General features: G+C 49.2%; 1 protein-coding gene across 1 annotated transcript in view; it reads left to right on the top strand.

The window, feature by feature from the left end:
* The window catches only part of PDIA5 (protein disulfide isomerase family A member 5), a 91,388-nt gene that overhangs the window by 55,319 nt on the left and 19,640 nt on the right, over positions 1 to 16,429 (top strand). The window contains exons 9-11 of the mRNA XM_047735278.1: positions 2,926 to 3,017; positions 3,108 to 3,179; positions 9,508 to 9,644. Of these exons, the coding sequence (XP_047591234.1) occupies positions 2,926 to 3,017; positions 3,108 to 3,179; positions 9,508 to 9,644 (301 nt within the window). The remainder of the gene's footprint in view (positions 1 to 2,925; positions 3,018 to 3,107; positions 3,180 to 9,507; positions 9,645 to 16,429) is intronic.

The following is a 16,429-nucleotide window of genomic DNA, read 5'->3' as shown; positions in this document are numbered from 1 at the left end:
TGCAGCTAGAAAAGCCTCCAGCACCCCCTGAATAAAGTCCTGGTTTCTTAGGCATTAAAGCCTTTTCCAGAGTGAGCTCAGTGAACCTATCACCCTTCTCTTCCTACCCCCTTCTGTGTCTTACAGTCCTGTTAAACCGGCATATTCCCTGTTTCTTGGGCTGCGTCTTATTTTGTCTCACTTCCATGTCTGTGGAAATCTTACCCTCCCCTGAGCACCAGCTCCATGAAGCTTCCATCTTGTTCCTGTCGGATCGTGAGGCACAAGCACGTGTGGTTCTAAGTCAGGACTTGTGACCTTAACTTTTAAGCTGAGACCAGCTTTTGCCTCATTTGGCTTTATGGACTCCAGAAAGTGTTTGTATGTTACATAGTTTTTAAAAAAAATATTTGTCTCGGGGCACCTGGGTGGTACAATCAGGTAAGCATCTGACTTCAGCTTAATTCATAATCTCGGGGTCTAGGGATAGAGCCCTGAATCAGGCTCCTTGCTCAGCAGGGAGTCTGCTTCTCCCTCTCCCTGCCACTCTCCCTGCTTTGTGTGCTGTCTCTCTCTCTGTCAAATAAATAGATAAAATCATTAAAAAATATTTACCTAGTTAATAAGTATCCCCAAGAAGCAAAGGGTACTAAAAAAAAAAAACAAAACACTCAGAGAATTAAAAGTTCATCACAAGCAAAGGTGGTTTGGAAAGGCTGCACAGGAAGGTAGAATTTGATTTACCTTCAAGGATGAATCAATTTTTGGTAGAAATTGAGAGGTTAGAGTGGGCATCCTAAGCAAAAGAACTAGAAGACACAAAGTAACGGTCAGGGGAACACAGCATGTGTTCAACAAATTTGGGCAGAATCACAGAGCTTCTCAGTAGTATTAATGAAAACAGGTAACATTTTTTTTTATTAATTTGTTTTTTAAAATTTAAATTCAATTAACTAACATAATGATATGTTAGTTATAGAGATAGAGGTCAGTGATTCATCAGTCTTATACAATACCCAGTGCTCATTATATCACATGCCCTCCTTAATGCCTGTCACCCAGTTACCCCATCTCCCTCCCTCTGCTCCAGCAACCCTTAGTTTGTGTCCTGTGATTTCATCTTGTTTTATTTTTCCCTCCCTTCCCCTCTGATCCTGTTTTGTTTCTTAAATTCCTCATATCAGTGAGATCATATGATAATTGTCTTTCTTTGATCAACTTATTTCACTTAGCATAATACCCTCTAGTTCCATCCACATCATTGGAAATTGCAAGATTTCCATTGTATATATATATATATACCACATCTTCTTTATCCATTCATCTATCGATGGACATCTGGGCTCTTTCATAGTTCAGCTACTGTGGACATTAACAGCTAACGCATTTTGAGAGCTGTAGATACTTGAGTGTTGAGGATCCCTTCCCTTTACCATCTCCCAGCAATCACAGAACGTGGCTGCTGATGAGGAAACTAAGGCACACAGTTGTTCAAGGAAATGCATTTATTGAGTGGGGAGTTAGGACCCAAATGCAACACCCTGATGCCTGTGCCCAAGCATCCTAGCCACGATGGTATACCCCTATCTGCCGGGTCCCTTAGATGACAGGCAGTCCAGCTTCCTCCCTGTGCAGCCGTGTTAGACTGTCCCATTCCTGGGATCCTAGCAGGTGCACGGTTAAGGGTTTTGTAGGAAAGAAAAACTCAAAAATGAGATAGGGACCATATGGTCTCTGAGTATGGAGTTAGATGCTAGCCCGTATTCTGTGGGATTGAAAGGTTTTGTGCGGGAAAGTGATATCACAAACAAGGAGGACATGGAAGATTAATCTCATGGTGGATGTGTGCCCACACTAGGGAGATCAATTAGAATAAAAACAGAACTTTAAAGTAGACGATTATTACTGGAACAGGCTGCTGAATCAGTCTGGGGAAATGAGCAGAATGGCCATTAGAGGGTCCCAGGGCTTCTAGTAAGTTCTATTTCAGGCTTATTCTCGTTGCAGCATCCCACAGATGGGGCAAAATCAGTGATTTAGTAAGCATTAATTGTGTGCCTACTGTATGCCAGGCATTGTACTAGATACCTAAAATAGTTGGGAAGATGTGTTTAGGTGCCTCTAGGGATGACACTGCCCAAGGCTCAGGTGACTTCCATCACTGGGAGAATTTGGTGGGAAATCAAGAACTTGGTAGTTCTGAACTTCCTTTCCCCTCCCCTCCATGCTGCCTTGCTTTGTGGAGCAGTCCTCCCGTGTCTGGCCACTCCGTCTTCTTTCTCTCCAGGGACTCTGGGTTGTTCTTAGTATTTAGTAACCCAACTACTACAATTCTCCTTTCCCACCTAGGGCTATTGGATATGGGGACCCTGCAGCCAGAACAAGTTCAGACTTTGGAGGTGGTTCCACCAGGCTGTCAGGGATGGTTACAAACAGTAGGAGAGAGGCGAGGGCTCTAACAGTCCGGAGGGAGGAGAGTCAGGCGGGTAGATTGCCGCACACTCTCCTTGGCCGCACAGGAGCTGTGAGGTGTGAGGATGTTGCACACAAAACCGAGGTAGGCAGATGGGGGGCAGGCCACGAGGACGTTGTGGAGTGGCTGAGTGGTGGCTGTAACTCAGGAGTTAAGCCTGAGTTCACGTGGGCAAGGAGAAAACTAACGCGTACTTGGATGGCAGTAGGAACTGTTTGAACTTGGTAGAAAGGCCAGGTGTCCTCAGCCCCTGGAATTTTGTTTTTGCTCTGGGTGGGCTCCCCCTGCAGGGCAAATAAAAAGAACGCCTCTCCAGAGGGCAGCTCCTGGCCCAGACCCTGTTGTCTTCCAGAGCTCCGGGCCGTCAGTCCCAGCTGGGTTAGCTTGCCTTGCTCCCCAAGTGGGATAGGTGGATAAGGCGGGGGTGTCTGCGGGGCAGAGTGTAGATAGGCCTGTTCTCCCCTTGCTCCTAGGTGCTGGCTGGGATGAACGTCTACCCCTCGGAATTTGAAAACATCAAGGAGGAGTATAATGTGCGAGGCTACCCCACCATCTGCTATTTTGAGTAAGTCCCCTGCTTCCCTTCCGATGCTCACTTGCCTCCCGGATGGCGTTTTCCCTGGCTGAGTCCACGTTGTCTGTCCACATTTCACAGGAAAGGACGGTTTCTGTTCCAGTATGACAACTATGGGTCCACAGCTGAGGACATTGTGGAGTGGCTGAAGAAGTAAGTGGGAGAGTTGCCTGGAGGGGGCGGCAGGGTTGTGCCTAGAGGGAGGGGCCTCAGCTAGACCTCGGGCTGGCCTCCAGTCTCGGGGCTGTGGCTGGGGTTGGGAAAGAGAACCCGGAAGGGAAAGGTCCCATTGTGCTGCCCAAATAGTGGTTTCTGGGTTAGTTCTAGGAGAAGATGGGGTCTTTGTGGGTTTAGGATGTGGGAATTAGGAGGATTTGGTATGACTCTGGCCATGGTGACTGCATGTCACATAGTTCTTTTCCCCTTACTGTCTATCCTGTGATAGGGGTATTTCTCATCTAGGATGTCAGTTTTGAGAGAAACTCCCCCACAGGCCTTTCTGAAAATTGCATTGTCAATTGAACTCTTACTTCAAATGCTACACTGTATTAGGTGCTGTGAAGCTTCTAAGAAATACTCTGATACCTTGGATTTGCAGAGTGCTTTGCCATTCATGAGCACTCCCCACGGATGCTGCCTCGTGGCAACCTTGGGATCCTTGTTTGTAATGTGATTAGAGCTTCATAATGCAGAGTATCCCTTACCTGGACCCCCACCATGCTAGGCACGTGACTGGCATGTCCTTGACTGGTGTGTTGGATGGGGAGTCTGTGTCCCCCACTGTGGGAGCTGGGGAGAGGCCACCTCTCCTGGCAGCCTCCTTGGGCCATCCCAAGCACTGCTTTGAGCTCTGCCTGTCATCAGTTTGGCACTCACCGGTCCCTGCCAGTGTGTGGCTATTTGTGTGTAATTCTTGGAATAATACCAGCTAACATTTTTTTGGGCTCCACTTCATGGCTGAGCCTATTCTAAACACCATATATGGATTCTCATGGAATCCTCAGAACAGCCCGGTAAGGAAGACATTATTCTCAGCTCTATTTAATGAATGAGTAGTGGAGCACAGTGATAAGGAACTTGTCCAGGCTTTTGCTGTGGACAGGTAGCAGCACGGGACTTGTTCTGGGCGGCAGCTACCCGGGGTTCTGGTCGGAGCCTCCTTTCCTGTCCCTAGTTGCTGGCACGGTGGATATTCACTGACATCGTTCCCTGAGCAGCACAAGGTTAAAAAGAATTAGTTATGCAAAGATACGAAGGTTGAAAATGTGTATTTTCAGAATGGGAAGGAGGGTGAATTTTGTACCCACCCCCACCTCAAACAAACTGGCAGATTCTAAAGGTTGAAACTCTCAGTCTTCCGTCCTATGGGTCCCTGGGAGATAAGACCCAACGTTAACCCTGTGTGTGCACAGCATGTTTTGTTCCTCGGAAGCATTTTCGTGTCTCTGTCCCCATCGATTCCCTTGTTTCCCGCTTCTGCCCAGGAAGGCGGCCCCCTGTTCTCATGTATTCATTGTTTTAACCTGGGTCTTCACTCCCCTGTTTTCCTTTTTCATTTGATAATAAGCATGTCCTCTCCTCCAGCCAGACACCTTTTACTCTGCTTCGGGAAAAGGTTTCAACAAATAGCAGTCTCATTTGTCACCAGAGCATAAAATCTGTCTGCCTCCCTCCCCCTTCTCTGACCTTTTCTGGTTTCAAAATATACTCCTATCTTTTGGACAGATAAGGTTTAGGTTTTTTGTTTTGTTTTGTTTTTTAAGTGTTGAGAATTGCTTGCTAACCCTACACAAGGGGAGCATGCCGGGGAGTTTCTGAGACAGGTAATTGTCTCTGTAGTGGAGCCTGGCACTCTGTCCCCCGTCCCCTCCTCTCTGCCCACCGCCACCCCAGCTCCTCCTTCAGACTCTGCTCTGGATGGAGACCTGGGGCAGCCCAGGGCTGGTGCCCCCTTGCCCACTTCCAACCTCTTTTTTTCTCCTTCTTCTCATCCATATGGGGAGGAAATGTTAGCAGTTCCTGGTTCAGTCCTGGTCTCTAGGCTGAGAAGTTTGGTGGAGTGACTCCAAGGAGTGGGGCACAGCATCTGGGTCTCCCTTGGCAGCCCTGTTCAGCTGTCTGACCACCAGTGATCGCTGTGTCAGGGGCACTCATGAGGGCAGCTCCTCTGAAGGCATAACTATAGCCCACCCCCCCCAACACAGCAAGGGTAGTGAGACCACCTCCTAAAGGACCCCCAGTGAGCCCCCTCATCTCTCACCCCAGCAAGAGCTAGGATCTGTCTGTGCTGCCAGCTGCCTTAATTTTTAAGAAAATATTTTTTGCTTTCAGGGTTCTTCAAGTGTGATATGTTTTTATAGAGAAACTTAAAAGATATATATATTATATAAAATATATATTTATATATAAAATTTTTATCTACATATTTATTTATTTAAGATTTTATTTATTTATTTGACAGAGAGAGAGGGAGAGCATAAGCAGGGGGAGCAGCAGAGGGAGAGGGAGAAGCAGACTCTCTGCTGAGCAGGGAGCCCAATGCGGGACTCCAACCCAGGACCCTGGGATCATGACCTGAGCCGAAGGCAGAGGCTTAACTGACTGAGCCACCCATTTGCTCCTAAAAATATATTTAAACAAAAGGAAAAGCCCTTCCCTGTTCCCCACCCAAAGATAATGTGTTGTAATATTTTGGTGAACGTCCTTCAGTTTCCTCCTACGTGTATGTGATTTTTCCCTGTGGCAGGTGTTTTAAGTCTTTACCAGTTTTGACCCACATCCTGGTAGCTGGCAATGTTCCTACCTTTCCTGGTTTCTAGCACCTCTTCCCCTGGTCTTTCTGTTGGCTGCTCAGGGCTTCCGTGTGGCCAAGTATGAAAGAATGAGCGTGGATCTGGCCTTACTGATACTCTGCATGACTTTCAGTAGCCCAGGAGAGAGGAACCCAGATCTCGCCTCCCGCCCCCCCACCCCCACCCCAGCTATGAGTGGCTGGCCACTGGGCACTGTGTGGGGCCAGGTGGAGACTTCGGAGTCTGAGTGTACAAGGACTCTGGAGTGGGTGGGTTGATCATGGCAGGTGTGCCCCCTTGTGCTCCCACTGGCTACGTTTCTCATTCTCTCCACAGGCTTCATGCTGCTGTGTTGGGCTTGGCACCTAGAGGGTGTATGCATGGTAGTCTATTTTGACTGAGCCATTGTTTCTGCCTGTGTATTTTTATTTCAGCCAGAAGCGTACTGAGCACAAAGTTTGCTTGACTTATAATGCTTACTGCATCTTCTTATCTACCGCATGGGCACTGGCCTCAGATAAGGGTCTGATCTGTATGAACTCCCCAGTCTGGAGAGCCCAGGAAATCGGAGTCGCAGGGTTGGAAGGGAATAGAAACATCAGTGACTCTGCCCCTAGCAGTTTGCCTTGTCATGTTTGCATGACCTCAGAACACTCGTCGTTACCCGAGCCCCACTCAAACATCTCAGAGAACAAGACCTTCACTCATGTTGGGGGTCATCTACTTCTGCTGGAGCAATTTCTGGATTTCATATAAATGATCTCTAGGAACATGCAGGTAGGACTTTACACATTCTTAAAGTATCTTCCTCTGGAGCATTGTCTGTCTAGATGTAGCAAAGAGGGAAAGAAAGGCCTCCAGATATACTGTCTTGTAGATGTTTGAAGTCAGGTTGGTTGCCTAAGCCCTGGAACTGGTGAATGGAGGAAAGGGGGCTCAAACCCAGCTCGTCTGACTCCCAGCGTTCCTTGAGTCTGCTCTAGAGAGAAGAGTCTTACTTCTGGTGACTGGTTTCCTTCTCTGGAGCTTCCACTTGTTGGCATTGCTTTTCTTCTTCAGAGCCACAGAGAAGTTAATTTCTCTTTCTGACGCAGACTGAAATATTTGAAGATCGCTATTATGTTGCCTATGTCTTCTCTTCTCCAGGTTCCTTCAGCTGTTCTTCTCTCATTCCATCATTTATTCAGAAAGCATTCACTGGTGTGTGCTGCCTGTTCAGTGAGGAGCGGTCAGAGATCGCCCCGGTCTTCAGGGAGACAGATTGTGAAAGGTCTAAGGCAGGAATAGTGTTTGGCTTCAGACATCTACTCAATCCTTCTCTTTGCAGTGAGCCCTCTTACCACCATGCCTAGCTTTGCAATCCTCTTTAGAAAGTTCAGCGGTTGTCTGCTGGGTAGGAGAGGGGTGTTCACCTGGCTGGTAGCCTGAGGGCCTAGCTGCTCAGGCTTTTGGTATATGCCCTTATTTCCAGCCTCTGCCGTGGCCCTGCTTCCAGGGGTGGTGCCCTGGGGTCCTTCAGAGCCTTCGCCTTTGTTCCTGGTGTGGTTGTCCGGCCCCGGACCCCTGTCTGCACCTGCACCTCAGGTCTCTGCCCTCTGTTTTGCTGGGTCACTTTTCTAGCTTCTAAAATTGCACTGACCTCTTTTCCTCTCTTCACCATCATCTTCTTTCCCGTTCCTTTTGCTCCTGTGGGTTCTTAAGTTTTTTAAGTCCTGTTCTGTTATTTAAGTGGTCTTAGAGTGTGTTCTCTGTGTTTAACTAGAAGTTTCTAAGGCGCTTTCATATGCTTGTACCGCATCTAAGCCGTGGCTTCTCCATTCTGTGCTCTTATAGGATGTTTAAAAGTTATTTTAATTTCTGAATAGATTCCATTCACTTAATTTAAATAATTCTTTAAAAGATACTTGAAAATTATACATTGAAAAGTCTCGCTTTCACCGGTTTTCTTCATCCTGTTCTACCTCCTTCCCCCTTGAGGCAACAACTTTGATTAGTTTCTTTATGCAGATGCAAGCAAATACGGATGACTATTTTTTATCTCTCCCTCCTTTATGCAAAAATTAGTACACTGTGGCCTGTTCTGTGTGTCCCCGTGGTCTATCCACGTCAGTGCCTTGAGAGATTTTTTTGTTCCTCCTTATCATGCTCAGCCTCCGTTGTGTGGCTGGACTGCAGCTTACATAACCCTTTCCTCCCAGTGAGCACTGGGTTGTTCTAGTCTTTGGCATGGCACACCGTCTGCAGTGAATGCTTCAAACGTACATAGTGTTGCATGTGTGCATTTGTACTGGAACGGTAAATTCCCTGAAGTGGAATTGGTGATGTTTGGAGCCCAAGTACGGGAGCCTGGGTCTCTGGGTGCTGGTCTGGGACTATTGTCTGGCTAGGGACTCATCCCAAGGCATGATTTTGCCACCAGCACCATCTGACACTGCATGTACATGGGCTGGAAATGGTTTGCCCCCTTCCCACTGCGTCTCTCTGCCTGGGCCTAGGAGGCCCTGCTGAGGCCTCCAGCAGGGAGGGCTTCTGAAGGTGATATTGAACCTGGGCTCTCCAGCTGGTGGGGGCGGCCCATCCTGTTGTGTCAGCCATGTTCTCACTCATGATCTCTACCCTGGCTGCCGACACTGTACACATTTTTCTACAGTAAGCTCTCAAAGACAGAAAACAGTGGTTGTCTTTTCACATTTGTCATCCTAAAGGGCTTTTTCAGCACGGCAATTAAGGGGCTCTGGCAAAGGTGCCTGTGGCAGCAAAGTGGCTGGAGCTTGTGGCCCCCAGCAGCCTTGTCCTTCCCTCTGGAGCAGTAGAGGGCCCCTGCGAGCCTCTCCCTGGAGCAGCTGGTGACGCAGCTAGCGTCTTGCAGCCTGCCGAGGTTTTCAGCCAGCAGGTGGGGAGTGGGCATCTGACCTCCAAGCCCGGCTCCTCCTGCTCCAGCTCTCTGCCTCTGGGGGAGCTGGATAGCTTTGTTCCTGGTCTCTGGGAAGGACTAGTGATGTGGTATAGATGCTGTCAAGGCTAGGGTGCCTCCGACGTGCTTCCCCCTTGGCCCCCCACTCTTCCTCCTCATGACCATCCTCCCATGCTGGTCAGGGAACAGGTTGCAGCACTCATGTGACAGCCCCCCCCTTTCCCAGCCCGGAACCCCTTTCCCCCTTCCCCCAGACTTGGTCCTTCTCAGACACTCGGCCTCTCTTTCCTCCTTACCACTGCGCGCACCACTGCCCCCCCCCCCCCCCCCCCCCCCCCCCGTTCTTTCCTCTCCCTACTCTCCGCCCTTGCCTGTGGGGAGCTACCAAACCAAACACAACAGTGAGCCTTGCCAAAGGTCACTCTTTGTTGTTATTTATTCTCTTCGGGTTTGCTGGAAGTTTGAAAGAGCTTGAGATGCTGTCAAACCCCCAGATTCCTGGGAGGCAGGGGGATTTCTTGAGCTGCCTGGGAAGCTCTAGCTAAAAGCCACTGTTTGTAAGAAGACATTCGGCTAAGCCCCCGTGGGGCTCTGGGGGGACAGCGAGGTGGGCAGGGCCAGATCGCTCAGCCCCTGCTCCTCCACTGAGGGGTTTCCAGTGAGCCCCGGCCACAGGCAACAAGAGCTGTGGGGGCTACGGCCAGGGGGCTGGATTTCGGAAGGGCTGCCCAGGCCCCGGGCTTGCTCTGAGCTCTGCCTGTTTTTGGTCTTCCAGTCCGCAGCCGCCACAGCCCCAGGTCCCCGAGACTCCCTGGGCAGATGAGGGCGGCTCCGTTTATCACCTGACCGATGAAGACTTTGACCAGTTTGTGAAGGAACACTCCTCTGTCCTCGTCATGTTCCACGCCCCATGTGAGTGGAACCTTGCTCCTCCTGCCATGTCCTCTCCTCCCTTAGCATAGGGCGGGCACTGCTCTGGGACGCGTGTCCAGTGAGCCCTTGCCTGTTGGATGCCTCCCCTGTGCGGATGCCCTGGTGCCAGGCGAGGTCCCCACCCCCACAGTGCACACAGTCCACCCCATGTCACCATCGGAACAGCTCTGGTGCCCTGATCAGGCCACAGAGCTCCTTGCCTCAACCTGGAGGGCCTGAGCGGCTTCCTCTAAGTCAGCACAAATTGGGAAATGCAAACGAATTGCCCAGAATTGGAGGAATTAGGACTGGAAGGGCCCTGAGATACCAGCTAGAACAGTAATCACCCCGAATCTAGGTGGGGAAATTGAGGCCCCAGCAGGCCCTGTATCTTGCCAAATAGCTAAGAGGGCCTGGGCCAGGGCCAGAGCCTCAGATCCCCCAGCATCTGGAATGCCTTCCTTCCGCTTCAACCTGAAAGTTTCGTAGCCTGAAGCAGCCACAGTGGATCAAGGAAGGGAAATGTGCGAATGCTATAGAAGGCGTTTGCAATAATGACTGGAAAGCCTGCAGCCCAGGAATTTCCTAGGCCAGTGTCCTCCCCATTCCCACGGAGAATGGAAAATTGTTTATAATTTGTTTCCAAGCGGGAGCAGATTGCTCCTGTGGAGGTGAGCAAGGGGAGGACAGCCCAGGGATGCAGAGTTCCTGGGAAAGGTGGGCCCACCGCCCACCCCCATGGGTGAGCAAGGTGGGTCCTCAGAACCCTGGGACAGGTGCATATGTGGCGGCGGGGGGGCAGCGGTGTGCTCTTCTCTCAGAGCTTCTTGCTGGCTCTTTGGCCCTGTGATGGTAGGGAAGGATTATGAAGAAGAAAAACGAGCAAGAAATAACTGCTTTGTAGACCAGTGCCATAACCGTCCAGTCCACGGAGGCACCTTCAGCAGGGGAATGTAGTGGTCATCAGCACAGGGTGGGGATCTGTGTGCTAACAGTTGTGTTTCAGCCTGTGGCGATAAAGCAGCTGCCCGCAGGGTCCCCTTCTTTCATCTTACCCACAGTGCCGAAAGGCCAGGAAGATGAGCCCCATTTTACAGATAAGGAGACTGTCACACAGAAATGGCCCAAATTGTTCACTGCTCCGCAAGTGCAGTACTGCTGACCCCCTCCCCACGCCCCTGCCTTGGGGTGGCACGTGGGTTTGGTTAGTCAGGAGCTATTCGTAAGCGGATCACTCCCTGCTCGGGATTTCCCCAGCTCCTTCTTTCTGAGAAGTACCAAATTCTTGAGCGGATCCAGAGGTAGTCTTCTTATGACCCTTCTTCTGAATTTTTAGAAAACTGACAAATTGCCCCCAAAAGCTAAGTTTCAGAGAGCCTCCTGATTAAGGGCAACGATGGGGCCTTAAGAGCACTTCACCCCCAGCTCTGCCCAGGCCTTAATGAGCACAGCGCAGTGTGCACGTGGCTGACACGTATTCTCGGCCCATCTCAGAGCTGCAGCAGAAGCCAGGCCGGTGGGAAGTCAACTTGGCACGTGGAGTTGGGATCAGCCCACCTGCGTCCCTGTCCCCACAGAGCAGGTCAGTAGTGACTGGCCGTTTTCATTTCCTCCCTGGGAGCTTTGTCCCTTGCAGCCCGACACAGTACCAAGTAGTTTGAGCAGGGGTTCATGGTTGATGCATCTGAGCGTGAAGAGTGTGTATCCCCTTTGATGAATCCTGTGTAGTATCCAAAAACAGTATGTACCACATAGACTGGAATTTTTTGTCTGTGTTCTTTCTTATAGTCTTAGGTGGTGAGCAACTCACTGTAGGAGCTAATGCCTCCAGGGTCTGGGGGCTGGAGCTTGTCTGTAGTGTCCCTCCCTTTCTCTTCCCCTCATGACTCATGCTCTTCCCTTCCTGATCCAGAAGGATCTTGTTCATCGCTCCCCCCTCCCCCACCCAAGGGCCTCTGTGGACACAGAGTGAGGGCTTAATGGACAAGAAACAAACCAGTGAAGTTGTTTAGAGCTAAGTTAGAAAAAGAGAACGGGGAACCAAATGGCAGCTTTTGTTTTCCCCGTCAGTCATTGTTATTAATAAATATTTTGAAACCCACCGCGTTCCTTACAGAGCCCTGTTGAGGGGACTCTGATTTCAGACTTAGCAAACAGAGACGTCTGAGGCTTCTGTTGGTGGGTGTTTGCTTGGGAGGAACCCTGCGTTCTCTGATGAGGCTAGCCCCGTGTGTGTGTGTGTGTGTGTGTGTGTGTGTGTGTGTGCGCGCGCGCGCGCGCGCACGCACACACCTATGTGGGTTTATTTCTGCTGGACTGACAGGGATCAGGACAAAAGCATGCAGTGAAGCTTCCTGTTAAAGCTCCCATTGAGTCCTAGCTCTGCGCAGTCACTCCGTATCCAGGAGCATGCAAAGGATGTCATCTGGCAAAGGATGGACTGTGTGTGGTTTTCGAGAGGATTCGGAACCCAGGAGGAGATAGCTGGGAGCAGAGAGCTCTTGGCTGCCTACCTGTGCAGCTCATGCTGGAACTCCAGGGAATCCAGAGCAGTTGTGAACCACTTTTGTGGGGTTTGGGTAACCAGGAGAAAAGGACAGACATCAGGAGGCCAGAGACTGGCCATGCTGTCCTAAGTTTCCCAAGTGCATAAAAGGTGAATTCTGGAAATCACAGCACTATGACACATTTCCATCTCAGACCAAACAAGGAGTGGTTTAGAAACAGACCATGCTGGAGAGTTAGAAAAACAAGTTGGGGTCTGTCAACAGAAAAAATCATAGTTTATATAAAGGATCGCTGGTTTGTTTCTTGTTTTTTTTTTTTTTTTTTAAGATTTTTTTTTTTTAATTTATTCATTTGACAGAGAGAGAGAGAGATCACAAGTAGGCAGAGAGGCAGGCAGAGAGAGGAGGAAGCAGGCTCACTGCTGAGCAGAGAGCCCGATGTGGGGCTCGATCCCAGGACCCCGAGATCATGACCTGAGCTGAAGGCAGAGGCTCAACCCACTGAGCCACCCAGGCGCCCCCGCTGGTTTGTTTCTTGTGACAGGCTTACTGGGTTATGAATTAGCATGTCTTTGTTCTGTTTTGTTTTTTAATTTAATTCTTTTTTCAGTGACCCAAAATTCATTGTGCACCACACCCAGTGCTCCATGCAATATGTGCCCTCCATAATACCTACCACCAGGCTCATAGCATGTCCTTGTTTTATCAAAAGCGAGTCTCTGCTTTCCTGACTGTCATGGGGGAAAAGGGGCGGAGTGGCCCACCTTCTTGGTGCTGAATGACTGTGAGTCTAGCTTCGTTCTAGCTGGAGGGCGGTACTTGGTTTTTATTCAGCAGTTTCATTAAAACTATATATGTAAAAAAAAAAAAAGGCATACTTCTAAATCTCCAAAGGTTAGAGCTGGAAAAAGGATAACTAGCTAAAATATTGAACAATTGCATGTAAGATTTTTGAAGATGCCAACAGACTGAAATAGTAGGGCCCAAACCGAAAAGCTGAATTTATTCTTAGGACTTCCTGGTAATTAAAGAGGAATGCATGTACATATTATAACAAGATAATACAGGAAAATATAGAGAAGAAAATTCACACTCGTGATACTGACTCCCAGAGAGAGCCGCAGTCCCTCTTTACACTGTCATTTCTATATACAGACTATATGCTCAGTGTCTCTTTCTTCCTGGGTTCTGCTCTTGAAAGGCCAGGAAGAGAAAGGGTCTTCAGCTTTCCGTCTGACTGTTGCCTGCCTCGGGTGGCTGTTCCCTGGCACGTGTAGGTTCCAGAGGCAGATTACTTGTTTCCGTGCCTAGAACCTTCATGGGGCGCCTATGGAACTACTCTCCTGGGTTCTTGAGGAAAGGCACACGGGCCCCTCATTGTTGGATATCATCAGCAGTCCAGTGGTCTGCTTCTCTCCCTTTTCCTCCACTTGCCCCCTTAGCCTCATCACCTTCTCTCCCTTCCCCTCTGATTCTAGCTGGAGTAGGTTAGAAACCTCACACAGATCCTTCTGCTTCCTCTACATCCTGATGTCTGAGTGGTCACTGAGCAAATAAGCACAGGCCCAGCACAGGGTGGGCCCCTCCACACACATGAGCTCCAGTCCTGACCTAGGTCACACCGTGGGAGTGATGGGAGCTGAGATTTACAAGCGGGCTTGCCCCATGGACCTTGCCTTCCAGACTCAGGCTGAGGCTCGTGGGGAGTAGCAGGCTCCGAGAGGAGGGTGTGCACTGCACAGGGCAAGGACCGAGCTGGGGCCTCACGTAGAGCCCTGGGGGCAGCCTGCCCTCACTCTGCACTTCCCCCTTTCCTCCATCTGGCCCTCAGTGTGGAGCCTGGCATGCGTGCAGGAGGCTGCAGCACTAGGCCCAGCTCTGCGATCCCCAGAGGACACAGTGTCCACAAAGGGTGTGGCAGCAGGACACAGACTTCTGCTGCTCCCCGGGCCTTTTGTTTCTTTTTGCGGCATCCTGAAGGAGAAAAGTCAGACTACACGCGTTCCCCCCTCTTCTTGTCCTTCTTACTTTGCTGCACTAACATCCACCTGCTCCTCCTTCTCCAAGAACCTCCGTTGGGCCAGAGGAGGTCACAGCGCTGAAATAACACCGCCTGAGCAAGCATCACTCATGTGGGGACAGCAGAAGGAACATAGGGGTGCTCCTGGGGAGGGTGTCCCTGAGGAGCAGCCTGTCTTCTTTTTAGGATTTTATTTATTTATTTATTTTAGAGAGAGAGAGAGAGGGAGAGAGGGCATGAGAGAGAGAGAGAGCATGAGCAGGGGGAGGGCAAAGGAAGAGGAAAAGGCAGCCTCCTCGCTGAGCAGGGATCCTGATGTAGGGCTCAATCCCAGGACCACAAGATCATGACCCAAGCCGAAGGCAGATGCTCAACCAACTGAGCCACCCAGACGCCGTCCTCCCCCTGATGTTTTCTTAGAAACGTGTGCTGGAGGCTGCTGGGCTATCCCTTTAGATTTGGTGGCAGATTGCTGTCAGACTCCACATTTTCTGCTTCTTAGTTTCCTTCTTATTCTCAAGTAATATGACTTTTGTAGAAAATCTAGGAAGTACAGAGAAGTATAAATGATATTGGAAAAAAAAAAACCCTAGCTATAATCCTATTATCCAGAAGCAACCATTTTTCACTTGGTTTCTAGTTTCTTTCCCCCCATTTTTTAAGGCTTTTCAATTAGCATATAGTTGACTTACTTTTCTGATGTGTAGATTTATGTAACCATCATGCCATAAACTCCTTCGTACTATCACTTTAATTTTTTAATTGTACCAATAATGTAAGGATAATAATGGCATTTTTGTTACTGACCATCCAAGGTCCAAGGGAGACATAAGACTGTAGGGCAAACACTGAAAGCCCTTGCTGCCCACCCTGCCCCCTGACCAGAGCAGACCACTGCCAAAAGTCAGAACAACCTTCTCCTTCTGTGCTTCTACCTAAATAACAGTGTTTTTGTTTTTATTCTTTATGTAAATAGGATCATTTCCTGTCTTTCTGTTCTGTGGCTTCTTTTCACTTAGCAGTGGGTTGTGAAGATTGTTTTGTGTACATGTAGATGTTGGTGTATAAATCTACCTCAGTCTTTTTAATCTTTGAATAGCATTTAATCATTGAGATACAGATTTTTAATCATTTCCCGTTGATAGACATTTGCTGACAGCCTTTGATTATTCAAACAATGCCATGAACATTTGTAAACATATGTATTTGGGAACACGTCTAAATATTTATGACTAACTCCTGAAACCGCAGTTCTGGGCTGCAGGATGTGTGCTTGAGCTTCGATACATACTGCGAGCTTCCCTGCAGAAAGGTTCCACCACCCCCGGCCGTGTGTGACAGAGCCTGCACCCCGGCTATGTGTGACAGAGCCTGCGCCCTGGCCATGTGTGTGACAGAGCCTGCACCCTGGCCATGTGTGTGACAGAACCTGCTACCCGGCCGTATGTGACAGAGCCTGCGCCCTGGCCACGTGTGACAGAGCCTGTGCCCCGGCTGTGTGTGTGACAGAGCCTGCACCCCAGCTGTGTGTGACAGAGCCTGCACCCTGGCCGTGTATGACAGAGCTGCATTCCGGCTATGTGTGATAGAGGCCATGCCCCAGCCGTGTGTGACAGAGCCTGCATCCTTGCCAGCTGTGGACACTGTCAGCCTCTCATCTTCCTGCTAAACTGGGCAAAAGGGCAACTTGTGCACAGCTCCCCGGCCTCCAGAGAAATCGAGTGTCCTTTCATGTGCTAGTCAGCCTTCTGTATTTCTGCGAACCACCTATTTGTATCCTTTGCCCATTTTTTTACTGGGTTGTCTTTTTTTTTTTTTTTTTTTTTGGGGGGTTGTCTTTTTTTCTTGACCTAGAACTCTGTACTTATGGGTAGTAATATTTATCTCTTTTCTGTGTTTTAGATGTTCTCTTTGTAGTCTATGGCCAGCTTTTACTTTCGTGAGAGTACCTTTCATTGCACAAAAGTTTTACCTTTTGTGTGGTCAAATAGGAAGAAGAATATTTATGGGGTACTTACTATGGATCAGGCATTCCTTCTAAGCACTTTCCATATACTAACTCATTTAATGTTCATAACAAATCTTATGAGGTAGGTATTATGATTATCCCCAGTTTACAGGTTAGGAAAGAAAGGCATCTGAATGTTGAGAAACTGGCCAGAGGTCACTTAGCTAAGAAGGTAGAACTAGGATTAAAACCTGCACCCTTGAGCCTTCTGCAAGACTGCCTTTCCCCACCCTGACCTCTGGGATTCATG

This window comes from Lutra lutra, chromosome 1, assembly GCF_902655055.1.
Source record: "Lutra lutra chromosome 1, mLutLut1.2, whole genome shotgun sequence".
NCBI classification, from domain to species: Eukaryota; Metazoa; Chordata; class Mammalia; order Carnivora; family Mustelidae; genus Lutra; species Lutra lutra.
This window is presented reverse-complemented; position numbering and strand designations above follow the sequence as displayed.